The 27,491-nt window shown below is 41.2% G+C and overlaps 2 protein-coding genes across 11 annotated transcripts; one reads left to right on the forward strand and one right to left on the reverse strand.

Annotated features, from left to right (window-relative positions):
• Positions 1-878: 878 nt before the first annotated feature.
• On the reverse strand, positions 879-14,374 carry CBX3 (chromobox 3; the record flags this gene model as incomplete). 5 transcript variants are annotated; one of them, XM_080383160.1, is made up of 6 exons in its annotated part: positions 879-1,524; positions 3,087-3,181; positions 4,549-4,714; positions 6,240-6,382; positions 10,304-10,354; positions 12,002-12,122. In XM_080383160.1, 5 exons carry the CDS (start codon positions 10,325-10,327, stop codon positions 1,398-1,400), a joined length of 555 nt encoding a protein of 184 aa, XP_080239286.1. In that variant the 3' UTR covers positions 879-1,397. The 5 variants fall into 5 exon arrangements, with proteins under 5 accessions (XP_080239286.1, XP_080239289.1, XP_080239285.1 ...); XM_080383163.1 differs by lacking the exons at positions 10,304-10,354; positions 12,002-12,122 and adding an exon at positions 14,244-14,374; XM_080383159.1 differs by lacking the exons at positions 10,304-10,354; positions 12,002-12,122 and adding an exon at positions 13,141-13,644.
• HNRNPA2B1 (heterogeneous nuclear ribonucleoprotein A2/B1) lies at positions 12,232-26,293 on the forward strand. 6 transcript variants are annotated; one of them, XR_013927501.1, is made up of 12 exons: positions 12,232-12,406; positions 17,671-17,781; positions 18,567-18,713; positions 20,191-20,401; positions 20,722-20,823; positions 20,929-21,018; positions 21,555-21,617; positions 22,081-22,200; positions 22,461-22,583; positions 23,584-23,666; positions 24,984-25,114; positions 25,949-26,293. XR_013927501.1 is itself a non-coding variant. In XM_080383156.1 (11 exons), the coding sequence occupies exons 1-10, from the start codon at positions 12,377-12,379 to the stop codon at positions 23,643-23,645; spliced, it is 1,059 nt and encodes a 352-aa protein (XP_080239282.1). In that variant the 5' UTR covers positions 12,232-12,376; the 3' UTR covers positions 23,646-23,666; positions 25,949-26,293. The 6 variants fall into 6 exon arrangements, 5 of the variants coding, with proteins under 5 accessions (XP_080239282.1, XP_080239281.1, XP_080239280.1 ...); XM_080383156.1 differs by lacking the exon at positions 24,984-25,114; XM_080383155.1 differs by lacking the exon at positions 25,949-26,293 and having other exon boundaries at positions 24,984-25,719.
• Positions 26,294-27,491: the final 1,198 nt, after the last annotated feature.

Below are 27,491 nucleotides of genomic sequence, written 5' to 3' on the forward strand. Positions count from 1 at the left end.
GGGGGTTGGAACTAGATGATCTTTTAAGGTCCCTTCCAACCTAAACCATTCTGTGATTCTATGACACTGACAGTAGTGTATTACAGGATTATTTTCTTTTTTTAGTCAAAACTCTTCAGGAGAATTCTGAAACAAGCATGGCCATTGACATATGGAGAGGCACAGCTCAAGGCAAACTAGACCATGGTAGTCAAAACACAAATAAAAGAAGGTGTAAAGATGGAAGCAAGTGAAAAGAGGAATGGAAAAAAAAGCAACTTTCTTCCTCCTGAGTTCCCTACCCCTTACTACTGCCCTTCTGAAGACATTCTCCAAGCAGCTGAGTATAGGACTCATTTTAAAATTCAATCTGAAACAGAAACAAATTATTTTGTTTAAAGTATATGACTTAAGCATCTTCATGAAAATATTCCACTTTATATTCCATCTTCAGGTGATGCCCTGAAGAATAATTCCATCCAAACCACCGCTACACTATAGCTTGTATTAAGACCTGAAATTAAAGCAAAGGCTGATACTGTCAACACATGTCAAATATTTCATAGTACACCTGCAGGGGCCACTTGGCCTTGTGACCAACAGCCACACCTAAGCAGTATGGTTGCCATCTGTGACTTACGTACCAAAAGCACGTTCATTTCACAGGCCCTCCCTGACTAAAAAAAACCTGTGCCTTGGACACTGCTCACCAAAAAAATACAAAGAATCAAAGCCTGGTATTTGTCTGGTATTGTGATTACACAGTAGCAATGGGGTAATATTAATTGATCAATCTACCCCCCAAAAACCCTAACTTAAATATATTACAAATTGAGAGCTTAACATATCAAAAGTTCAGAAATAGCATACCATTTCAAAAGAGTCACAGCCTGTCAGTATAAAGGAAGAATATAAAACTATTTTATTGACCACTGTTCACCAGTATTTACAATAAAGTAAACAATATACAGTCTGATAACATTCAAATTACTACAAAGTTAGTTGTCACTTGGTCTTCTCGAGACCAAGTGATCCCAAATACTAAAAAGAATAACTCTACAGGTTTAAAGGTCTAGGGGCTTGGGTAAAGAAGATACATGCACATCAATAGTATAGAAGACTACAAAACATCTGTGAGTTTGTTTAAACATTCATTATGATTCTGTAATAACTATGGAAGTTTATGAACATTTTATAAAAGCTTTTACCTAATATGGAGGAAGTAGTAGTATCAAATGCTCTCTTGTGATAAATGAAACAAGTTGCAGAAAGCTTTTATTTACTTGCTGTTGATGCAAAACATACTACTTCAAAAAAATATCAAATTTAATTCTTGTTAGAATGTATGTTTCTCACATGGCTAACAAATCAAATTTCAGGTTTTAATATTCATATATATAAAAAAGCAATGCAAACAATTATTGTGCTTCATCTTCTGGGCATGAATGCCAAGTTAGTCGCTCTTCATAAAAAGCAATTACAATCTGAGGACACTTCACGTTTGCTTCTTTGGCCAGCACCAGATCTGCCTCATCAGAGTCTTTCCTGATGTAGAAGAGAGTGAGACTTATGAAAATGTGTAATAATTCAGTACATTTAGCAGCTCTTGGTAGGTCGTAAGTTCTGAAAAGAACATCAGCTAGAAATCAGTTTTCAGTATACCTTTTGCTATAGCTACCAAGAATTTCCATGCTAATGGCGAGGTTTCATAGCTGCATCTTTCCTTTCCTCTCCACATTTCTGTTTGAAAGGAAAATGCTATTCTCAAAGGGAACCATTTATACAGTTACCTATTGCTGTATGTAACAGAAGAAGTAAAACTTTGCTGATTTTGTCTTTCAAAGCATAATCAAAACTTCAAAGCGAGACTTCTTAATATCAACAGCATCAGTCTTAAGAGGCGGTACTTAGATCCAAATTGTATTTACTATTTATGCAAGTAACTTGCTTAATTTCATACTACTATTCTTGATGCTGTCTTGGGGTGATAAAACAATCATTCCAGTCCGGCATGCTTCAGATTCCATTTTAAAGCATATGCTGTCTTTACAAGTCAGTTCTGCGCATACGTATTCACATCTGTGTTTGTTGCCTACAATCAATTATGGAAAATGAATCAACTGCAACTGAACTAACAAAAAAACCAGTTTATTTTTGTACGTTTCCTTTGTGTTTGATTTTTCCAATTATCTCTACAGAAATTCAAATAGTCACAATCTGTATTTTGCAACTCTTCCAAGTTTCACATAAAATTTATAGAGAATTTGAAAAGCCAGAAGGGAGGCAGAATTTTCCAAAGCACTAATCTTTAGCAGTCCAGGCATATCACATGACAAATCATTTTTCTCTCCATTCAGAAATTCGTGCCCTTCTTAAAGGCTGTGGAAAACCACCTTTCTTCTCATCCTACCACCATAAGAAATCTGACCCCCAGCAAACGTTAATTCAATCTCTTGTATTCTCAACACTGGGAAAAGTACCGAGTTTATCCTGCTTGCTCACAGGCAAGAAGTCCTCTGTCAACACTGTAGCTAATGAAGCCACTCTTCACCTGCTCTCCCAATAACACAACCCTCTCCCCATCAATTTCACCTCTTACTAGCCCACAACAATAAACCTCTCCTTCATATTGTTTATTCTTCATCTCAGCCTCAGCTTCCTCCACTAGTTGCTTCCAATTCCACTTGGCTGCACCCAGAGCAGCTGGCACTATGGTTGGTTAAATGGTTGGCTATGCAGCAACTGACTTATGCTTATTGAAACATGTAAGGCTGGATTTCTGCCTGCCATTCCCTCAGCAAGAACATTATAAAGATCCATATAAAGATCCAGCTTTTCCATACAAATGTCAATTTTTCCATATTTTATGAGAATTTACCTTTCAAATTTCTACTTCTCTAAAACCGAAGCTACAGAAACTGATCGAGTTTTGAAGCAATAAGGATGAATACTAACTGATTATAGAAGCCTTGTTTTTCTAACAATACAAGGTTAGTAAGCAGGCTACCAGCTTCTCTGTCTTCTGAAATTAAGTCGTCTCATTAGCCTAAGTGCAACTGTCTGCCCTCCCTTAATATGGACACATGAACTGTGGATATAAGACTTACCATTTCATGAGAAACATAAGCTCTCCACTGCTATCCGTAGCCCCAATTATCCGCTCAGGATCAAGACCCCTTGCAAACCCTCTTGGTTTATCAACCTATTAAGTAAGTTAGAAGACCGTTATCTAGTTTAAGATGAAATTCTATTCTGGCATTAGTGCTAGATACACATATTCCTGTACATACATATATGTGTGTATTAGAGCAAGAAAGTATAGCGTTACATAATTACAAAAGCTATCGTTACATATTATTGTCCAGAGATTACATTACTTTTTTCATGACTGATCTTCAGGCCAAATCATCTAGATGTAGAGTAATAATGAAGGATTTTACACCAATGTTTCTAGCGTTTATTTCTGAAAACTCAATAGGTGAAACAAGTGGTCTAAAATCATTATAGAACATAAACACACAAGCATGGCCAGCAAAAACAACAAAAGCAGCAAAGCAAAAATGCATTCTGGAAGTGGGAAAGACACATCCTTTTCAGCAAAACAACAGCCCTGGGTTGGCTTAAACCATCTGTGAAACCGCCCCTGGGGAATACCTCAACTCTTCCCGGCTGCCTGAGATCCCATTGGTGGGAAGGAGTATCACTATTTCCTGTAATAGTTCCTCTAGCTTCACAATATTCTTTTTGAAACAGTGGCCACTACTGTACCAGATGAAGCCACACACCAGACTTTATACAGAAACTAAATTCTTTGTATTATTCATCAACTGTTCCTTCTGATGCCTCCCAACTTAATTTTGACAGTAACCACACATCTAACAGCTGTCTTCGGTAAAGCACTGACTTTGCCAACCAGTTTAGTTTTCGAATTGCTAGTTTGAAAGTTTACAGCGACAAATGAACACAGTATTATACATCCATTATTTTATACTTATCAGCATTACATTTGTCAATTTTTTTTAATTTAAATTGTAGGAGAAACCCAGACCTTTTTAAAAAAAGTATGCTTTCTTCAGTCACTCTACTTCCTCTCCATCATATCTGGTCTTAATCCAAGTAACTGCCTGGTTTTCACATTTTGCCATCTTGCCACTCACCTATTCAAGATCATATACTAAACATGAAAGCCAAACCAGAACTTCATCTTTGTTTCATGTTTATTCAGGAACCCTCTGCTTTAATACAAACTGACCACTTAATATCATTCATTAAGAACTCTTAACCAGTCTTAATTTCAATTATTCATTCAGTAAGCATCATGGGACAACGCAAAAACTTTTAGTCATCATGTCAATCAATCATCTTTTTCCAACTATTTGGACAGTCTTATTAAATACCATGGATTACCCTTTTCAAACCACAGTTCCAGATGCTGTGCAATTTTTACAGTTTTAAACTCGTGTTTGGTCTCATTCTCAAAGCCACAATAGGATTTTTGAGGGGATGGGGATAGAGAGGTGGGAAAGAGACACAGGAAAAAAAAAGCTTAGTACATGAATATATACTTACAGAATCACGCTTTTTCTTTGATTTACTATCATCAGATTCGCTATCTGACAAAGATTTTCTTTTGGCACCATCTGTTTTCTCTTTACCAGCTTTCTGAGAGTTCAGAAAAGCTTCGATTAGCTCCGGACAATCTAAGTTTTCTTCAGGTTCCCATGTGTTGTCAGCACTGAAACACATATTTATGTAAAATTAAGAATAAAAATGTAAAACTATCCACACGGCTCACCTTAAGCAAGGTAATTTTTTCTCGTTATATAAGGCAGGTTTCTTAAACCTAAGGATGCTTATCTTGCCATCTTTAGTAACCTTCACGTACTGCATTTGATGACTGAATGAAGTATGCTCCGCTACTGTTGGAAAATAATGTTCTGAAACTGAAAATGCAGAATAAGCAGCTGTGTGAACTCCTGTGACCTATGTGGGATCACAAGAGTTAAAACAAGCAATCCCCACCCTACCAAAACCTACCTGTCCATTTAAACTGACTCCCTATATGGTATGAACACTCAAGACTTACGGAGAACAGAACGTACACAACACTCACTACAAAGAGCGTATATGTCTAGGCTTCTCTATACGAGGAATACTCTCAAAAAGCTGCCTCTGAGCACTGAGTTCAACTATACCTAGAACTTTCTTCCTCCTTCAGTTGACTACAGGAGGAGACAAAGGTTCCACGTCCAGAGCTGGGCATTGCAAATATTCCAGTAAGCGCATTTTGTGAACTAAAATTTTAACAAGTCCGTAAGTGTTCCCTACAACAACTAAGCACCTCATCAGAAGTCCTCATGCACAAATACTGCCACAGCATACTGCACAAGCAGGATGCCTACAAATTATTTTCAGTTACTAAAACGTATTTTCACAACTTCAAAACAGACCCTCAAATACTAAACACATTGCGTTTATGCACTTACCACTACACAAATTTCAGGTGCTAGAACGCAGTGTTGCAGTGCAATCACTTTGGGCAGAATCCAGCAATAATATCACTGCATATGTAACTACTTATATTCAAGTGCTAGGTGCATCCCCTTTTTTCAGCTAGTAAAGCAGTCTGCCAGTGTCACAGAAGGGAGGGAGGAGGCACAAATACGTGCCTTCTTTATCAATCAACTTTTTAAGTAAACTGTAAGGTTTTCTTGTGCCTCCACAAGTCCTGGGAAAGAGATTCAAAAGCTACCTTTCAGGTATGCCTGATGAAGGTGACCATGCCACAGAACTCCTCATGCAAATTCATTTAATTTGAGAGCAGTTCCGAAAAGTGAGTAATAAGCAAACTATCTGCTTCAAATTCACACTTAAGAGCTGCCTACAGTTTAAATCCCTGCAAAATTTCTTACTCAGAAGTAACATTCATTCCACCACACATGTAACAACTGACAACTGTCAGTCTAGCTTACCTTGCTAGATATTTACACAAACTGAATCAAAGAACAGTGGCAGAAGAACAATCACTAAGGAACTGTTAAACCTTTGGAACACTGTATATAGCACAAACACTGAACTGCGTATCTTCTATTTTGTTTTCATACTTTAGTGCCTGACTTGAATATGCATTTATGGATGCCCTTCCCTTGAGGTTCTTTAAAATGTATCCACATCATCCAATCTCCTCTCTGCACAGTTATTTCAAATATATGGTTAGTATTTAGCATTCTATCAGAAAAAAAAAAAAGGTAATGCCTTACTCTGTAAATCCTTTCCACTTCAAGTAGTATTCCACCTTTCCATTTACAACACGTCTGTCCAGAACTTTCTCCACAACAAATTCTTCAGGCTCTGCCTCTTCAACCTTTTTACCTTTGCCATTCTGTTTCTTTCCCATTTTGTGCTAGAAAAGAAATTCAGAACGACATTATTCATTCTTCTGCTTTACACAGTTACTTCACTGGCCAAATCCAACTTTGCTCAGTAAACAGCGAAGAATCATGTACTTATTCACATTAAAACCAGAAGCTCAGCCTCCTTTTTACATTAGTGCATGTGGTCAGGTAACCTGAGCAAGACATGTTAAATGTTTTGGTTTTTTTCAGGTGCTTGATGAGAAACTCAACACCAGTTTTTAAAAAGGTGAAATATTTTTGTCCATACACTCACTGCCTCTACTTCCCTTATTAATTTAATTCTCAGTGCTACATGCTCAAAAACTTATGAAGCTTCTAAAAGTTAACTCTATGCCCGTGAAAAGGCAGAAGGCAAGAAACAGCATACAGCAGAAGTAAAGGAAAGTAATAAGGGAACTGTGAAAATGCATAAAATAGAAAAGGGATGGTACTCAACAAGGTGGTTACTACCTTTTCCAAAACAAAAAAAAAAAACCAAACAACAAACCCAACCAACCAAAACAAACAAATGAAAAAAACCAAACCCAAACAAAAAAAAAAAAATCAAACCCAAATCAAACCAAAAAAGGAGAAGCTGATGGAAGCAAAGTTTATGATGTATTGCTACAATAACCAAAATACTCAACAATAACCCATAACTATTGAACAGGAAGCATGCTAGGACCATTCTGTTACTGCAGTCCCTTCTCATTCTTAGCCACGCACCAATGTTACTTACATTCAAACAGGTGTCACAAAGGTGCAAAAAATTAAGACAGCTACACTTAAAAGTACAGCACTTAACATGTAAATGAAATTTTGCTAACTTAAAAAACTTTATGTTTTAAGTTTATATTTTATACTTCAAATAATATTCTAAGATCTTAAAAATAAATATTACATCCACATCATCCTCAAGGCATTCCCAGTTTAATAAGGCACAATTAAATAGTAATAGAAGGACACATTTCAGAATTTCCTTGTTTGTAATCTTCAAAAGGTTGTAACAAGCCCATCATGTTGTTGTGTAACATTTCTGGAGCACCAGCAGACCAAAAGCAGTTTGCTTGCCATTTTGGACTGCACCTTATAAGGAAATTGTTAAAGTGGCAGTCATAAACTAATGGAGGCAGTATTAAGCTCCTAAAACATAATAGTCATGCAGCACCCTAAATCAAGGTAGATAGAACTAATTCCTCATAATGCACTTCCTATAGAACAGAAAACACACAAGCAAAAATCACAGGGCACCTCTACTTGCTTGCTGGCCTTTCTCTAGAATTCATTGGTGTTAGTTTGAGAATACTGCAAAACCATTCTGAAACTGACAAATTTTTAGACCTTCTAGAATTTTGTCCTGATGTGGTGAAAGGTAAAAAAACAGTATGTGTTAGACACAAGGAAAACTGCCTTCTTTCTGTAAACTGAAGATCTGAAGCTGATTCTTTCTTTCCAAAGCCCTGTCTTTGTGCCCCTTTTTTATAATTGATTTTTCCCTCTATCCCAAAATAGTTTTACTCTGGTTAGCAACCCACAAATTGAACGTGCAAAACAAAGAGGAGGAAAACTTCAAGTTTCCCTTTCAAACAGCAAGTTGCTGTATATGATTGTATCTTCTTTGACATTGGTTTTGATTTGGAAGCATTGAAGAGTGATTATCTAAAACTGAGCATGTATTTCCAATTAGATTTTAGCTGCCTGCATATCCCAGGTCTGTTTTGACCACAGTATTCCTGTCTGAAAAGTGTCAACTTAAGCACACTGGCTTTTTTTGCCTCCACAAGAAAAAGAATGTAAGACTGAAATTGAAGGAAAATAAAAACATGAAGATGTCCAAGGCTTCTATGAAGGCAGTTTCTTTCAAGCAATGGAAGTGTGAAAAAGAGAAAGGGGCACACGATGAGGAAAACAACAAAAAAAGCAGAGGGAAAAAAAAAAAAAAAGACTCACTAAACTGTAGTAATGGCATTATATTACTGGTGATGAGGCAAGCAGGATACAAGTGGGGAACATCTCCATCTGTGTTCTCTGTTGGACTAAAATTATTTGATTGAATGAAAGATTGTTTTCCGGTACTCTTTTCGGCTTCACTAATTCTTGTCACCACAAGATAAATGTTTTGGATTTCTGTATCACAGCAACAATTATTTTTTTTTACTTTCTAAGACTTAAGTATCTATATAATCTTCCACAGAAGAAAATTAATGTCATGGGGGTCTGTATTTTTTCTTGAAGTGCAGGAAGAATTAACAAAATTGAGAATATGTTGCTTTCTGGTTTAAATATTAGCGTTTAATTATGTCTTGCGTGCATCAGGACTGCTTTCCAAACTCTTGAGCCTTTCCAACCTATTAAAATAATGCTTTATTGTAGAGCCTGCAGAAATACTACTGAACATTTGTTAATAACCTGTACATTCTGAGATTACACAAGCCAATGTAAATCTCAGCCCACAAGTGAATTTGGTACCTGACCGAAGTTAAAGGGTACTAAAAGGTCCACTAGACCCCTGAAGCTCCATTCTCTAAGGCTGCATGTTATAAACTGCAACCTGGGCATTTGACCACTGAATGCTCATCTGTGGCTCACTTCCTTTCCTGCATTCAGAAGTCACATGTGACAGCTGCAGATCTGTGGATCACTCTTTCTTCGAGGGGCAAGATTAAAACAACTGATGTGACACTGTGGTGAAGTGTTTTAACATACAAGAGGTAACAAAATCGGAATTACAGTTCCAGAGCTTTGCTATTCCTTAATACATTTAGATTTTGCATGCAAATACATAATGAAACAGAATTAGTTATGGTTCCCATGGGAACCATAACTGATTTTCCTGACCTGTGCAGCAAAATTCTCAACAACATCAAAAGATTAAAAATACTGCATTCACAGATTCTTTCCTCTCCCTGAGGCATCCCCTCCCCAGGCTGGCTAACCCCTTCTCTTCCTCAAATTAGGGAAACGCGGGCAATCAATTACTAACAGAAAGTTCAGACATTCACCTTGATGAAATATTTTTAAATAGTTTGTTATTGTACAATGTAAAGGAAGCACTCCATTGCACTCCTAAGCCAGGAGTTAATACTAAATTTATCTTGATATGGGTCAACCAGCAATCATTTCACTAACTTTAAGAACAGGCCTTTTGAGTGCATTATAGACCAGTTGTTCTGCTATCCAAATTCTCAATTGAATACGTGTATTTTTGCTTTCTTTCCCACCTCAACCTCAGATGCATCTCATGCTATACTTCTTCAGTTCTGCCTTACATAGAACTATGTGTCATTATTAGCTGAACAGTAACCAGCCACCATCTGCCCTTAGAAGTCCCTATTTTAATGCCAAGCAAAGCTTTACAGGACTCGAGATCCGTGAATACATCATTAAAATGGTCGAGGAGGGGCTGACATCAGATAATCTCTGCTCCTATGAAATTGAAAGAAACCATTGTTTGTTAAAAATAATTTCAAAAGGCATCTTAACTATGCCACATAATTTCCCAATAATGTTATTTTTCATCTGTAGAGACTGCCTTTCCTCAGGCAATTAGTGTTCCCCAAATACACTGGGAGAAATTAAATGGATATATGATTTGGATTTTATTTTTTACATATATGATGAATTACGCTGTATGCTGAAAGTAGGATAAAAAAATCCTTAGTGTTTTCTACTGTAGAACAGACGAAATAGTGTGGAGTCCTTTAATGTTGTTTTTTTTCCCAACAAGTCTCTTTAGAAATGGCAGATTTATTAAAGCCAAAGCCAATGTCCTTTCTAGTAGCCTTACTTTCTGGATCTGAAATTTTGGTCAGAATAATGCTGGGGAGGGGAGATGTGGATGTATCTTTTAAATGGAGATGCCAAGTTATAAGTTTGAAGAAAAATATGTTGATTAAATCCTTATATACTTTAGGTGTGCATGAACTTACCAATGTAGTTTTATTGGAGGCCATTTTTATTGCAGACTTGCAGAGCTTTTACTAGAAAAATGCATGACAATTAAAAGGAAGTTTACATTACTCAAAGAAAGGCATCCCAATACAAACATGGTCCTTGTTCCAACCCCCATGTGTTCACTGCATATAATATTTCTAACATGGATTAAATCCAGAACAAAAAGTAGGCTACTACTTTGTCTGGCATAACCCAGTAATGCACCATTATGCTAGCCGGGATAAACGATACTGACAAAGTGGTATATAGGGTCAAAAAAGGTTTTTCCCAAGGCCTTCTAAGGCATAGCAACGTTTCTAGGGAAAAGGGGGAGGACCATCAGGGATGCTTATTTCCTTACACCCAATAGAACAGGAGTTCAGATTCTAGCAGTTAATTGAGGTATACCTAGGTATATTAACTGTGAATCTGGTGGGGAGCAGCTACAGCTCTGTGGTGTAATAATGAGTCTCCCATTACCCTTACATCATAGTAAATGCTTATAAACAGCAAATATTTATCTTAATGCAACTATAACGTTGCCTTCTGATTCTGAAGTTTGCAAGAGTTAAAGTCCTAGAGCAATATTAACTCGACTAGGCTGTACACACTACACATTTAACCTAAGCAAATTATGTTGAACACAATCCACCCCCTTTCTCATGTCATTTCTCAAACTGAGCACCTCCTTAGGCATGTATTGTCCCCGCCCCACCGCAAACTATAGAACTGTTAGAATTCCCCATATGCCTCTGCAAGGCAAAAGAGAAAGTCCTTCCAAGGCCAGAAAACCTCCCCGCCTCGGCAATCCCGCCCAACTCTCCCCTGACACCAAGCGGGGTTTGGCATTCCCATAGGCGGTGGGGTAGGTGAGGTGGGAGAAGAGCAGGAGCTAGGGCCCCAATGCAGAGGGGCTTCTCTCGTCCCCGTCGGAAAAGCAGGATAAAGGGAGAAAGAAACAATAATAAGAGCAACGAAAGCCCCGTGCCACCCCCGCCGGAAAACAAGGGCAGCCCCGCGGAGGCCTGCTGGGGGAGGCTGCGCCTCGGGCCTGCGGTGGGCGCACGTGAGGCCGGCGGGGCCGCCCCGGGCGAGCTAACGGGACTGCCCCGGGGGGGGCGTGGGGCCGGCCCACCGCCCCAGCGCGGGGGCCCGAGGGAGGCGGCCTGCCGCTCCCGCCCCGGGCAAGCCCCCGCCGCCCGGCGGGCCCTGCGCGCCGCGCCCCCGCCGCCTCCCCCACCCCGCCACGTTTCCCCCGGCCCCGGCACACGCCGCCGCCGCCTCCTGGAGCGGGGACGCCCGGTGGCGGAGGCCGCCGCTCGGCGGCAGCGGGCTGGCTTTGTCTCCCGAGCGCGTCCGCCGCCGCGCGGGTGCCGCTGCCCCCGCCCCCCAGCGCAGCCCTCCCTTCCCGCGGCGAAGCCCGCTGGCTCCGGGGCCCTCCCGCCCTCCCTCTCCCGTGCGGGCCGCGGCCCCCCGGCAGCCTGCTCCGCCCGTCACCCCCCGCCGCCAAGGAAGCGGCGGCGTATTGAAGGGGGGGGGGCGCAGGCGGGCTGCGCCCCGCTTCCTCCCGCGGCGGCCCGCAGACGAGGCCCGCGCAGCGCTGCGCGGGGCGCAGAGGGAAGGGGAGGTGGGGGGGTGGGGGGAAAGGAGGCGGCTGCAGCAAGAGAAAGAGGGAGAGAGAGAAGGATACAGACTTCAATGGTGCCCAGCCGCTCGGGTCTCCCGTCTCCTCCTCACTCTCGCCCTGCGCGCACTGAGCAGCGGCGGCAACAGCGACATCTGAGGGAGGCTGAGGCGGGGGGTGGGGGAAGGGAGGGAGGGAGGGAGGGAGAGAGGGAGGGGGTGGGGAGCGGCTGGGCGGCAGCGCGGCGCAGGGCGGGCGCGGCGGCTGGCGGGGCTGGGCTGGCCGAGCACTGCGCGCCGGCGGCTGACGAGGCAGAGCGCACGACGCCGCCTACGCGCGAGCTGCAACCTCCTACCGTCGTCGCCGCCAGCACAGGAGGGGGGCCAAGACGTCTCTCCAACGGGGGGCTAGCGCAGGACCGCGTCAGGCGTCCAAAAGAAGGAAGATGCCTCGCGGCGACAGAGAAAGCGACTGGGTGAGCTGGGGGCGGCGGGCGGGGGAACGGGCCCGCGGCGCCCGGTAACTGCAGCCGCCATGATGGCCGCCGCCATGAGGGCGCGTTGGGCCAGAGCGGACGCCGCCCGCCGCGGAGCGGGGCCCTCAGTCGATGCGGGAGAGCGGCCCCGGCGAGCCCCGGGAGCGGGGAGGGTAGGCAGGAAGCGCTGGTGTGCGTTTGAAGCTCGATGCGGCGCGGCTGAGGGGGCCGTTTGGAACGCGGCCATTTCCCGCGTTGCGGCGGGGAGGCCTAGTCGTTAGCGAGGGCGCGGGGGGAGGGAAGCGGGCTCGGAAAGCAGGGGCGCAGGGGAGCTCGAAAACTCTTTATTAGTGGGGAAGAGGGCTTGGAATTGACTGGGAGGCTTACGCTCTGGGCGAGGAACCGCGGGTGGACCTACGCTGGCTTTCCCTGAGAGCTGGGGCGGGGGGGGAGGGGGCGGGAAGAAAGGAGCAGCCCCATCGCCATTTCCCTGGCGCGCGGGGCGGCAGCACTCACCCTTTGTCGCGGTGCGTGCGGGGCCGGCCGAAGGGGGGGGGGGGAAGGAGGGAGGGGTGGAAGGAAGGAAGATCAGAGCCGAGAGCCGCAGCGGGCGGCGCACGCGGTGTCAGCGGCGCAGGGTAGAGCGGAGCAGGCTGCGGCGGGGCCCGCCTCCCTCCGCTGGCTCCCGGGCCCCCGCGATGTGTCGGCGCTGGCGCCAAAATTTAGGTAGTTACCGCTTTCCCCTGCCCGGGCGGAGGGGGAAAGAAGAAGCCCGGCTGCCAATGACTGGGAGAGATTTCGGGGGGGCGCTCCGCACCGTGCCAGTACCACAGGTGGCCGGTGAAAGGTTGGGGGGGGGCGATACGAGGCCGCCTTCGGTTAATTATAACCCCTCGCTTTGACCGTTGCGCCTTCGGAGCCGTTCGGCAATTTCCGGAAAAAACGGCACTGTGCCAGTCGTTCTCGGGGCTGGTTCGGCTCCGCTCGGGCACGTATTGCGTGTCTCTTTCGTTGTCGGAAATTGCCGAACGGGCTAGATAGTCGATGACTGCTGCGCCTTTTTCTCCGGAAATTGCCGAGCAGATCCCGAGCGCCATTCTTCTCCGCTTCGGCAAATTCCGGAAATTGCCGAAGCGAGTCGAATGGGCTTCCATTCCCCTTTCGGCTTTTTCCGGCGACTGTCGAAGCGGATAAGGTCGACGACGACGGCTCCTTCGGCTCATTTCGGAGACAGCCATTACTAACGGAGTTGATGACTTTTTATTACGTGATAAAAACACGTAGGGACGTTATACCAAACTGCTGCCGCTTTGGAGATATTTAAGCTCCAGAATCGAGGGCGGTTGTTTGTTGGTTTGGTTTTTTTTTTTTTTTTAAACGAAAACCTTGGAAGCGAGCCGGGGCTGGAGAAGGAGGGCGCTAGCACTACGTGGAGCTGAATTTCAAATTACGTAACAGTTAAGGCAGCCATTACTGACCAGTTGTACGGTACTCTCAAGCAGGAATACGTAAACCATGAAGAATATGGTACGTGAAAAGGGAAAATTCAGAGTTTGCTTTTACGGAGGGTGGCGCGTTTGTGCGTAGGGAGTAAATTTTTTTGGGGTCTGGGCGTTACGAGCAGGCTTGAGCCCTCGTTGGCGCAGGTTTGGGTGCCGCCGCTGGGTCCCGGTCGTTGCGCCGCGGGTAGGGGGCCGATGTCTTCCCGCAGAGGAAGCGTTAGCGGGGAGGAAGGTTCTGGAAGAGGTGGTTGGGGCTAGCGCGCAGCCGAGAGGGGAGGCGGAAGCTGCAGTAGCCGTGCATGGCGGGTGGCGAGTTTTTAAATCACTTGACGTACCCGTTGGCCGAGCTGCAGTTAAGGTGGTGCTGGAGGAGGGGGCCGCAGGACCATGGAGGTCTGTCAGTCCACGATCTGGCGGGGGGGGAGTCGCCTTTGCCCTGCGAGGTGCTGACCGGCCGGTGTGGCGCTGCTAGTAATGGCGGTGGCGAGGGGGAGGGGTAAAATGGCGGCGCCGAGACTCCCCAATGCGTGAGGCTCTGAGGATCGCTCCGAGGGCGGGAAAGCGAGTGAGGCGGGAGGGCAGTAGGGGCTGCGAGGTGGGCAGGCAGGCAGCTGTAGTCGGCTAGGGGCTGCGGGGGCGGAGAAGAGCGCTTGCAAAGCTTTTCCTGGTACCGTGTGTGTAGCTGCACGCTGGGAGCGGTTTGCAGCGCTTGGTTTGTGTTTAGCCCGAGGGCCCGGGTGTTAATTATTTCCTCTGCCCTATCTGGGGTCGGTGCTTCCAGCAGCGCTTTCCCTCCCGCCGCATCGCTGCCCCTGGAGGTGACGGCTGCTTCTGGGCGCCATTTTCCGCTTCTAGCTGCGGGGGCCCCTGTTTTCCTGATAGCCGCCACATGGCGGAGCCGGCGCGGGCACCGCTCCGCTCCTGATAACGGCGGGGGCGGGGGAGGGGGAGAACCAGGCTGTTGGATTGCAAAAGCCCCGTCGAGCGTATAGGGCCTAACTGAGCGCTTGGAGCGGCGGAAAGAGGGCGAGCGGTAGCTTTCTAGTTTGGGAGCAGTAAACCCAGCTTTGCGTTTGGCAGGCCTAGCCATGGAAGTTCAGAGATCCTTCTCGCTTGTGTCTGTTAACCATTTTTGTTACTCGCCTTCTCAACTCTGCAGAAGCCAGCGGTCAACTTGAGAGTATTTGTGCATGCATTATTGCTATATTAAACGCATTTCCTTGCTCTGACCATGAATTTTCCAGCAAAGGCTATGTGTTTTGCAGTCCTTTGAAGTGCTGCTTTAAGCCTGTGAAAGAAGACTTAAAATAAGCACTGATGAAGATTCTACAGAGTTCATAAATATTTCCTATCACACTCCATTCCTGCTAGAGAGTGTACTATGGAAATCTTGAGAGAGGTTTTTCTTCCAGCTTTTATATTGCGAGCCTTGGCAGGAGTGGGTTCTGTGTGTGTGTGTGGGGGGGTGTTTCTACCAAATGAGGATTTTCATCGAGATTCTCAGAGGGACTGGAGAATCTATCATACATTTTACAGCTTCAGCATAAACTTCAGATGGTCAGAGCTCTGCTTAATGTTTATTAGTAATGTGTGGTATGTGTGTCCTTTAAAAAACAAACGCAGTTGTTAGAACTAATAAGATCCCATTCTTGATTTTCATTTACATATTTGTAACTGATTTCAAAGGTAAACCTAAGGCTCACTGGAAAAATGCTGCCTGCCTACTAAATTTGCTTGATTCTCATAATAAGAATTTAAATTTGTGTGCATGACAATCCGTTATATAGGAAAAAGTGTCTTTTGTGGGTCTATGAAACTGTAGCAAGTAGTCCTTAATTTTCAAGCAACAGAACAGAAGTAATTTGAGGGGAGGATTTTTGTTTCAGCAGTATTGTCTCTTAAAGTGACGACTTGGCTACCCTACTGAGATTTTAAATGATAGTATGGCTTGCAGCAGACGACTTTTTAGTTTGTCTAGTATGCAGCATCCTTTCCTTTATTCCTTTTAAGAGATGAGGTGGAAGGAAACTTCACATGAGTTTGCTGCTTTTAAACTCTTTATGTCTTATTTTCCTTGTCTGTATAAGGAGAAGACAGCACTGGCTTCCTCTGTATTCCTCTGAAGAAAAAATGAGAGATCCAACAGCAAGTGCCAAGTGTTTTTTTAAGAGACTGATTGTTCTCAAATACTGTATTTATTGGGGGGGTTCTAATGTTTGACTTCCTTGTCAGGCTGCAGTATCTTAGGCTGGTAATAGTGATGTATTTTGAACAAAAACTGGTTCAGTACTAACTGCAGTAATTGTCTTAACTGTTACGTGCATCTAGATCCAGGCCTGCCTTGGACAAACTCAGAAGACGCGTTGGTCTACATGCAGATTGGCTTAATACTTTTTAAAGCATTTACACGGAACTATTTTGCTTATTTTTCAAATCGCATTGTTTGTTATTGTTCATCGTAATTTCCTTTTACATTTATCTTAATGTCCAGTGCATAGTTGTTCATGTTGCGTTTGTCAGTTATAGCTAACAATTTGGTGTTTTAAGATAAATACCACCCTGAAGAAAACACCAAACCAAACGCCCAAGCAGATTTTCTTGGTTTTTTACAATTAGTTAACGGTATAAAGCTGAAGTAATCATTGCATTTGAGTTCTGTTGTCCCTAGCAGGACAGATCTTTTTCAGACAACATTCTGAAATTTAAATTTTGTGGAAGAGGACTACCTTTTAGTACATTTTTTAAATCGTTGATTTTTGACATGAAATTGTGAAATGTATGATCCAGTGATACTACTCTGTGTAGAAAATGGCAATTATGATCCCTGCTTAGTATAAAAAGTTAGTACGAAAGTGTTTTTAACTGGTAGAGGTTGGAAGGTTGTCCTTCCTGCTTTGGTATAATACCGCATGCAAACCAGTAAATGTAGTACCTTATTAGTGGTCCTGTGTTTTTTTTCAACGATGTACTTGTCATCACAGCAGAAATTGCTGCTGAACAAGCGCAGTGGTAGTTTCTCTGGAAGGTAATAGAACTAAGTTTTACTGAAAGCGTAGTTTATATTAGTGGATACATACGGAAGTACATAGTATTCTCATTTCCAATTTACAGGGAATCTACTTAGTTTTGGTATTGCTGCTGTTGAGGATGGGTAGGTTTACTGCTAATTCCAATGGTGCAGGATCCCAGATTGATTTTACAGATGCTCCAGCTTTCATTATTTTAATAATTAATGAGAAAACTTGAATCAGTGACCCATTTTAGAACATCTTTAGCTATATATTCATATATCATTATGTTTAATGCCTTGGATAAATAGCATCATAGTATTCATGTACAACAATTTGAGCCAGAATGGTTTTTAAAAAATAAATGTCATCTGGAATAGCATCAGACAGTATGAATGAATACATGTTATCTGTAATGAGAACTTTTTGATTTGTTTTTATTTTCCTTTTCTTTAAAAAGCATATCTTACAAAGAGGAATATTCTGGAAATCTTTGAGTGTGATCCCTTGTTCTTGATGTTTGGAGGGAGAGATGGAAAGAAGCACATTACTAAAATCTGTGTCATAAAAGTAGACCCATAGAATTGCGTAATTACTTGAATAGTGGTAGAACATTTAAAGAGACAAGCCTAATCTTGAAAAATGTGTCTTACTGCAAGTTTTTACCAATTCAGAAAATGTTACTTAGGGTCTAATTATGCTGGTGCGGAAGGGGATATTGTTAGTTATGTTAATGTAATCTTTTCTGTGACAGAGGGAAAAGGAGCAGTTTCGCAAACTGTTTATTGGTGGCTTAAGCTTTGAAACAACAGAGGAAAGCTTGAGGAGTTACTATGAGCAATGGGGAAAGCTTACAGATTGTGTGGTAAGTTTGGCATACTCATGCACAATAATGGCATAGAATGTTTATTTAGAAGTTGTAAACATGCGGAGTTTTTCGGATAGCTTAATGAAAAGATGGAGTATTAAGTTTTCTTAAGTGTACAGTTGGTTGATTTAAACCTGATTCAGTCCATTGAAGCATATGCACAGACTTTTCCTTGCAAGAACTCTTGAGCATTCACAGTTTCCTATAAAAATCTTACAGATTAACTGTTTTCAACAGTTTAGCTTGGCTGTCATTGGCTGAAATGCATTAGAGAGTGCCTACAGAGAGCACTATTGTATCTGTGTAACCTTTGGCAGAAAGCTGATACAGTGGTAAGCCTCAGTAAAGCTGGAAAATGATGTCTTTCTGTGTGATGTTTTCAGAGAGTCATTTAGTTGGAAAAGACCCTCAAGATCAAGTCCAGCTGTTAACCTAACACTGCCAAGTCCACCACTGAAACATGCCCCTAAGGACCACATCTGTGTGCCTTTTAAGTACCTCCAGGGACAGTGACTCCTGCAGAAGTTCCTCCACTGATTTTGTTTTGGGAGTAGTAAATGCTATTTCATAACACCAAGTGACAACAATGGCTTGAATTTCTGTGATGCCAAGTAGTGCCATTCATGTACTTAACCAGCATAGCCTACTACTTCATTATAATATAGTATTTTGAGATCAATTTGAGTAAAATATAAGTTAAATTTACATGTCTCCTGTAAATATTGCTAGTGTTAACCTTAGGTGACAGATAGAAATGGTTAAAATGTGTTTATTGTTTTTAGGTAATGAGGGATCCTGCAAGCAAAAGATCAAGGGGTTTTGGTTTTGTAACATTCTCCTCCATGGCTGAAGTTGATGCAGCCATGGCTGCAAGACCTCACACGATTGATGGAAGGGTGGTTGAGCCTAAGAGAGCTGTGGCTAGAGAGGTAAGTATGACTTTGAAAGCAGATACTTTTCGTGCTTTGAAAAAGGCATCTCTTGTTTTGGTCGGACAGTTCTGCTTTGTTCTTGTTCGAAACTGCCTGGGTTTAAATTCTCTAGTTAAAAGGATGTAGTTGGGGCATTGTTTCCCACATTTTAGGTCTGTTATGTGACACTTACAGAAATGTTCCTTATTACAGTGAATTACTAAGTTACTCTGGTTGTGGAATTGTGTGTGCAAGGGACACAACTGGGGTCTGAAAATATTGTTATTGAAAACATGTTGAATGCCTGTAATTAGGCAAATTCCATCTAACTCTTGTCCAGAACAGCTACTGTTGCTAAACCTCAAATTGTAAACTCTTGTCAGCCTCTCCTGACTATTCCATGATAGTCTTAAAAGGTGTGTAACTTGAAGTGAATAAAAACAGAGAATGTAGTAGGGAAACTTTTTTCTAATGGTGGTATACAAAATCATCTTAGGACGACTCTGGTTTTAGCCCCAGGCATACATGGTTTTAAACTTCAGGGTAGAAATTAGATCTGTGTGCACAGGGATGCACTACACTTGTAAACTTTGCAGCCAGGGTACTGTGGCACAAAGGTACTTGAGGAGCAAGTGCAGGTGTAGTTTCTGTTTACCGCATTGTGGGAGTTCTTGGAGGGTTTACCAGTTCAAGGACCCCAGCTATTTAGTGCATTTGGACTGACAAACGAATTGAATGAGTTGTCCCAGAAGTCAAGGGAAATAGAAATCTTAACCGCTAGTACCTCTTTTAGCCATCCCGGTTTTCTTCTGTTCCCTGCAGAATGCAGGGTTGGCTAGCGTTTGGGAAAAGGTAATTAAAGCATCATACATGCATACTTTTGTACACACAAAGCTGTTGCTAAGCTTTAGGATGAATCATTCTTGCCTAGTGCAGCAGCTTGGATATCATGCTCAAAGTGTAAAAAAACCCATGAATGTGGAGTTGTCTTCATATTTTGAATAGCAGTTAAAATGCATAGGTGTGGATATGCTGAGGTTGAAGGACCTTTGTTGTTGATAGGAGTGGAATGTGGGTTTCACTGCTTTTGAGGAAATGGGCGGAGGAAGCTGCTAAGTCTTTGTTACAAAAATTGTGCTCTAGCTACTAAATTACTTAGTTATTAAATACTAGGCAGTTCTTTCAAACAGTTGACTTTATGTTTTGTCTAAATCTGTTTAAAGGCTTTTTACTTACTTCTATGCATTTCATAGCCTTTCTACCTGTATCTTCTTCTTCAAGTGCTTCTAAGGCTTTGATGTAAAGGGAGAGAGGAAAAAACCTCCTAATTGCCCCATGTTATTTGCCTCCCAGAAGACCTGCCAAGCAAGGTTGCAGGGACTTGCATTGCAAGAGGGTGCTTGAAAAATCTTAGTATTCCATTCCTGAAGTACTGCCAAAATACAGTGATTTGTGAAATTTTTCTTGGTGATAATTCAAAGGATTCTTTTAACAGGAATCTGGAAAACCTGGTGCTCATGTTACTGTGAAAAAACTATTTGTTGGTGGCATTAAAGAGGACACTGAAGAACACCACCTTCGTGACTATTTTGAGGAATACGGAAAAATTGACACTATTGAAATTATTACTGACAGACAGTCTGGTAAAAAGAGAGGGTTTGGATTTGTTACATTTGATGACCATGATCCTGTGGATAAAATTGTATGTAAGTAAGCTTCATTTGACGCTTTCATTTGATAGTATTAAATTTAGCAGTCAGGGTAATTGTGTAAAGCTTAAACTAAGGAGATAATGAGATTAGGTATGTGCATGAGTATTTGCTATGTCATAGTTCCGGTGAGTTGCATGGGAACATGTACTTAAAATAAGTACTGGCTTCTTTGCTTAAAAATGATATGTTTGGTGTGTTCTTAAATGATGTACAATATGTATTATTTGGGAAATTCCTTTTGGAAGCCTGCTATTCTTTCTTGTTGCCAGATCAGTACTTAAATGCTGATGGTATCTTATCTGATATGTTTACAGTGCAGAAGTATCACACCATCAATGGCCATAATGCAGAAGTAAGGAAAGCTCTCTCTAGACAGGAAATGCAGGAAGTTCAAAATTCTAGGAGTGGGAGAGGAGGTATGTATATGTAATGGTTAGTGGTTTGTTGTTGGCTTTTTGTTTGTTGGCTGGTTCTGTTTGCTTTCTGTGATCTCACTGCTTATAAATGTTAAATTGTTACAGGAAACTTCGGTTTTGGTGATGCTCGTGGAGGTGGTGGCAACTTTGGTCCAGGACCTGGCAGCAATTTCAGAGGGGGAGCTGGTAAGACAGGCATGTTTGTAGCATATTTTTTGTTACCTTATTTATACTGTCGTTCTGGTTCTGGGGAACTTTGTAAGATACTGCTGTTTAATTTAACTGCTACAGCTGCATTTATGAGAATTTTGGGGAAAAATAACTCGCAGACCTCTTCTGTAGAATACAAATGGATTATGTGGATAGTCCATAAAATATAATTAATTTTCTTTCTTTTTTAAAAAAATAAGGATTGTATTAAAAACCAAAATCAACTTAATTCTTTTAAGGAATTCAGAGATTTCTCCTCTGTAATTCTATGCATCGCTTGCCAGACCTTTACAGTGGAAGGGCTATATGCAAAATTAAACCGGGGTACCTTACTAGTGCAATAAAATGGAGATGTTAAGCAGTGATTGGATGTGTTATTCACATAGATTTTTCTAAATTCAAATCTATGCATACTTAATAAATAATGTCTTGAGGTAGTTATCCTTAAAGTCATAGGGATTTGCAAATTCAGTTAGTTTGCTAGAGTTGAATTGAACTTCTTTGGATTTTTTCTCCAATAGATGGCTATGGAAGTGGCCGTGGATTTGGTGATGGATATAATGGATATGGTGGAGGACCTGGAGGTTAGTTTACTTGGTGGTGGTGGTTGTTACTCCCTCATTCGTTTTTCGTTTTTACATTCACTTGTCATTTGTAGAAAATATCTAATTTCCACAGCCATTTTGTTTGTTTTAAGAAGCACACATGGTTGTTGGCTCCTGTTAAACCTTTATATTGCAAATTCTGTGGTTATTTCTTGGGCAACTGTGCCCTATTCTGTTTCTTGGATTTCCTGAAAAATCAAGATTTTAATTAAGCCTTTTGATTGAGGTTTTTAGGCGGTCTGACTAGTGGGTTTTGGTCACAGTTCAGTTAGGGTGGGAGTTAGCATGTGCCTCTAAAAACAGTGTTCATAAAAATTTCTTTACAAAACTACCCCTTTCTTCCCCTGTAGACTTCTAGACTGAAAAGTATCCTCTTATTCTCTAGAATTTGGTTGCCTTCTACATGGAAAGGTTTATTTTTAAAAGGATTGTATTGTCATAGGTGGCAACTTTGGTGGCAGTCCTGGTTATGGAGGAGGAAGAGGAGGATATGGTGGAGGAGGACCTGGATATGGCAACCAGGGTGGAGGCTATGGAGGTGGTTATGACAACTATGGAGGAGGTAACCTACTCGCTTGAAATTACCTAGTGTTTTAGTTGTAAATGAGTGCAAGTCATCCAAGACTGGGATGTGTGTGTGCAAATGTTATCTAAGGAAGCTCTTGTTTTCCAAAAAGCATGAAAAAGCAGTTTGTTGCACACACTATTGGAATATCTGTGTGATTTTTTACTTTTAACATTCTGATAATGAGATAACTTTGTGAGTCCTGTATGCGTTGTAGCTCACCTAGGTATTTCTCCACTTTTGCATTAATAATGCAGGCAATTACGGAAGTGGAAACTATAATGATTTTGGAAACTACAACCAACAACCTTCAAATTACGGTCCAATGAAGAGTGGAAATTTTGGTGGCAGCAGGAACATGGGGGGACCATATGGTGGAGGTATTGTATATGTTCTGGCCTGTCTTGGAGTTAGAGTGGGTGGGCTTCCGTCTTCTGGGAGGGTGGTAGGGAAGATAGGACCACGGGGTAACTTTTGTACTAAAAGAGGGTAGATCAAGATTAGGTAGAGGGAGGAAATTCTTCGTGAGAGTGGTGGCACTGGAACAGGCTGCCCAGAGAAGTTGTGGATGCCCCATCCCTGGCAGTGTTCAAGGCCAGGCTGGATGGGGCTTTGAGCAGCCTGGTCTAGTGGAAGGTGTCCTGCCCATGGCAGGGGAGCTGGAACTAGATGACCTTTAAAGGGCTCTTCTAATCCAAACCATTCCATGGTTCTGAGGTGGATGTGTAGAAATTGGGTAACTTCAGCAACAGAATGGACTGTAGTGCTCCTGCTCTTTCTGCAATTCGGCTACAATTTCTTATCTTAAGACTGTAAAGGTGAAATTATAAATGACAAGATCCTAACTTTTTTCCCCAGAATATTAGGAAATGTTTTGCAGTTTCCAGTTTGTAAAGATTTTGGCCAAGTTTTTAATGTTCTTTGCTATTGGCTTACTCCATTTGTAGGCAGTCTAGTTAAAAGTCCACTAAACTTGCTGGAATTTATCTTTTTCCCCCTCTTGTAGCGTTATTTTTTCCTGACACTTCCTGTTGTCTAAATGTAATTTAATATGTCGAGTAGAACTCACAAAATTGAAACACGAAGCCCTTTCTTGTAAGGCTTAGCCTGCAAGTAAAGTCAGCCCTTGGAGGCTCAAGATGGTACAGTGCATCAAATTATGTGTAACACTGTTGAATCTTCTAAGATTTCAGCATGTACTTCTTGTGGCGGTTTTTGGAAGTTACTTAGATTAGGACACCAAAATGTTAAAATCTTTGTTGTATGTGCCATCTCTGGAAGTAAAGCAAATGTTAATCTTCATACAGAATCAAAAGCATTCCTAGATTTAAAAAGTTTACTGATGAAACTGTTCTGCTTCTTGTTTCTCTGCAATTGCAGGAAACTATGGTCCAGGGGGCAGTGGAGGAAGTGGTGGATATGGAGGGAGGAGCCGTTACTGAGTTTCTGCAAGCATGCCATGGGTAAGTATGTTTATAAGTGTTAAAATTGCAGTGATTCTTGAGAGTAGCTGCAGGAGTTAAAAGTTTTTTAGGATCATATTATCTTTCCTTTAAAAAATGGTTAGATGAATAATTTCATAACCTATTTTTTTACTCTTTACTTCTGTTGAAACAGGCTTCACTGTATAAATAGGAGAGGATGAGAGCCCAGAGGTAACAGAACAGCTTCAGGTTATCGAAATAACAATGTTAAGGAAACACTTATCTCAGTCATGCATAAATATGCAGTGATATGGCAGAAGACACCAGAGCAGATGCAGAGAGCCATTTTGTGAATGGATTTGGATTATTTAATAACATTACCTTACTGTGGAGGAAGGATTGTAAAAATGCCTTTGAGACAGTTTCTTAGCTTTTTAATTGTTGTTTCTTTCTAGTGGTCTTTGTAAGTGTAGAAGCATTCCTTTGATAATGTTAAATTTGTAAGTTTCAGGTGACATGTGAAACCTTTTTTAAGATTTTTCTCAAAGTTTTGAAAAGCTATTAGCCAGGATCATGGTGTAATAAGACATAACGTTTTCCTTTTAAAAATTTAAGTGCGTGTGTAGAGTTAAGAAGCTGTTGTACATTTATGATTTAATAAAATAATTCTAAAGGAAATATTGTGTAATTTTAGATTTTTTTTTTAATACTGTAAAATAAGGCAAGGAGTGGGTAGTATAAGGTCCCACAAATAATATAAAGCTATTGTTGTACGTGTAAAATTAAATGCTGGTCAGAAGAAAAGTATGTTGTTTGTAAATGATCAGGTTTAAAGTATCTAGATAACTTAAGGGATATCTCTGCAAGGAGAAACACCTTTTTAGATCTTTTAGATGCTGCTTCTTCAATGGCAAGGAAAGGAAATATCCCCAGCGAGGTACTCTTCCAGGGACACAGGTCTAGTACAAGAGAAGTCTTGAAAACGTCACTAAGTTCAGCCAGTCTTAAAAAGCTGCGCTGTATTTCTGCAAAGCTTTAACCACAATAGTTTATAAGGATGCCAACGAAGGCTGAGGGTGTAGAGCAAAATAGTTCTAAGCTTCAGTTAAACTTCTTTAGGTAAGATCTTATTTACTTTTCCTTTCTTAATGTTCCAAAACCAAGAAATTAATATTGTATGACAGTATTCTTTCAGTATAGTGATTATCGTTATGTAGTTTAACATAGCAATGAATTAACAATTACCAATTGAAAAGAAATTTGTGAATCCTGTTTTTCTTGTATTATTAAATTTTTTACAAACAAATTTTTGTTAATTTCAGCTACTTAACATATTTTTTTCCTACTGGAATCTAGCTATGATATGAACCCTGGACAAGCATAGACTGCTGCCACTGTACACTGCTACAGTTGAACAAATGAGACCTGCAAGTGTCCATTAGTAAAGCTTTGCAAGGGTTCCATCCCTGGTGTTGGTAGTTAAAATGGTAGGTCACAAGTTAATTAAATCATACAACTTTATTTTTGCATCCTGCAACATTTTATTTTTTCTTGGGAGTCTATGCATTATGGTGGTTGCAAGGTAATGCAATGAAGGTAGTTCTGTGCTGTTGAAAATGAACTATGTTGTTGTGTGTCTTGTCTACTGTAATCTATTTTATATAACATGTTTCATCCTGAAGGTTCCCAAGTAACTGTAGACTGTTTACGTGTAAGGAAAAAAATTTCACCACAGAATACATCTGCCTCTGTGAAGGAATGTGTCGTCCATTCTTTTAACAACTGCATAAGCAGTTCTTTAGGAGGGGAAGTGAAAACTTCAAATGAAACTGCAGGTGGTATTTCATAAGTGTATACTGTAATTACGTAAATTGGAATTTGGCTAGAATGTCGAGGTTTCCACCATTTTTTATAGTTCTTGCAGCTAATAAACCTTAGTGCCAAATTCAGTCAGCCTTACTCTCACTGCATTGAATGTTTGCACCTCAAATTAATGAAAATTCATCCAAGTAATGAGTTATTCAGAGTAAGGGTGGCATACTCTGCTAGATTTGGTTTTCAAATAAAAATCAACAAAACCCACAAAAAAAAAGCAACCAAAAATAAGCCCTAATTTCAAAGTTCCGTTGCCTTTAAAAGGCTACCCACTGAAGAATGTGGACTCAGCTAACAAAAGTCCTGTTCCTTTTGTGTTAGACACACCAGTGAACTGCTTATACTTAAAAAAAAAAAAAAAAAAATGGCTGAAGTTCCCCTATTGGTAATTTGGTTTAGACATATGTGATAAACTTCTTCAGATACACTTTTTTTTTCTTTGGCAGGAAGGTGCCATGCTGCAGGTAACTAATGAAGAAGTGGTCAACCACAGAAACGCTTCAAGAAATAAGAAATTCTGTATCATCAGAAAATAGTTGTTTTTGCTGCCTTCATTAAAAATCTAGAGGTTAAATGAATACTGATAAAACATCACAATTAGTACAGCTCCCTGTAATGCTGGGTTTTTTAAATTATAGTAATAATGTCTTGTAAACCTTTCGAATAAAATTCAGATTCCTTAGGAGAAACAAATCACTAATGTTAAAATAGCAAGCATTCTGTGAGTAGAAAGTTTAACTACATATTTTTATAACTTTCATAGCTTTAAAATAAAGTATTTTTATACCAAAGTAGTTCTAGTGTAATGCTTAATAAAAAACCTTAGTGTGTGTCTAACATTAAATAATGTTTATGTGCAGCTTTTAGACCCTTTCATGATTTGAAACATTAAGTTTTGAGGTGAATTTAAAACAAAAAAGTCAACTTGGCAAGTGTATTCACAGAACTTGTATCTCTGTCCGTAGGCATCTGTTCTCTGTTGGGAGAAACAGTGCTACAAATTAAAAGTGCTGATCTTTTTGCTGTTGGACACAATTGCTTTAAAATAGCTTTTTGGCTGTGTTTTATATTACTTTTATAAAAATACCTCCTCCTTTCCTGTTAATGAAACTAACCGCTTCAGACAGTTTGTCAAAATGTGATAGGACGATAGTTTTATCCTTTTTACCTGTAAAGAGCTTCTAGCATCAAGAGAGAAAGACTGAATGGAACGTACCAGAACTGTACTGCTGATAGATGCATGTTGGGGGGGGGGGGGGGGGGCGGGGGGGAACCCAACAAAACCCAAACCCAAACAAAAAAGCCACCACCAAACCAAACTGCAAGTGTGAGCTTGGGAAAGCTTCAGCTGGGAATGTATCTGAGGGAAGCTATCTTCAGTCTGTACTATTTTACTCTGGTACCTACATACACAGTTTATTCTGAACTTGAAATTTATATGCTTGCTTTGGCAGAATCATTATGTCTTTAACGTTATATAATTCAAAAATACTATTTAAGGATTCACATACGAATTTTTTTTCTGTTTCTTAAGTTGCACTTTGAAGTATTTGCATAGGTAACCAGTGGGCTGCAATGGAAGCAGAAAATGAAGATGCACAATCTGCTTTACTTTCTTCTTTCCAGCAGAATGAGTTGACCAGATGATAAGGAATTTGCCTTCTTTCCTGTAACTTAGATTTAGTTGATGGAAGTTTTTCTTTACAGTTGCCAAGTCCACATTCATGACATAACACACTTCAAAAAGGAGTAATTGTTCTTTTTTTCCTGTTTGAGATACTTTCAGCAGTTTTGCAACAAAGTTTAAAACCTATTTGAATTAATTTCATTATATTTCCCATAATGAGGTGGTTTTAATTTTGATACGCTGGTGATGGGGGAGGGGAGTGTATAGGGGACAGCAGTACGCAAAAACTCAGCTACTGGGTATTTGAAGTCTTGAAAGGTAGGAGTATTTGAGTAAGTTTCCTGTTGTCTTACTGTTGAACT

This window comes from Falco punctatus (assembly GCF_963210335.1).
Source record: "Falco punctatus genome assembly, chromosome: 4".
Lineage (NCBI taxonomy): Eukaryota > Metazoa > Chordata > Aves > Falconiformes > Falconidae > Falco > Falco punctatus.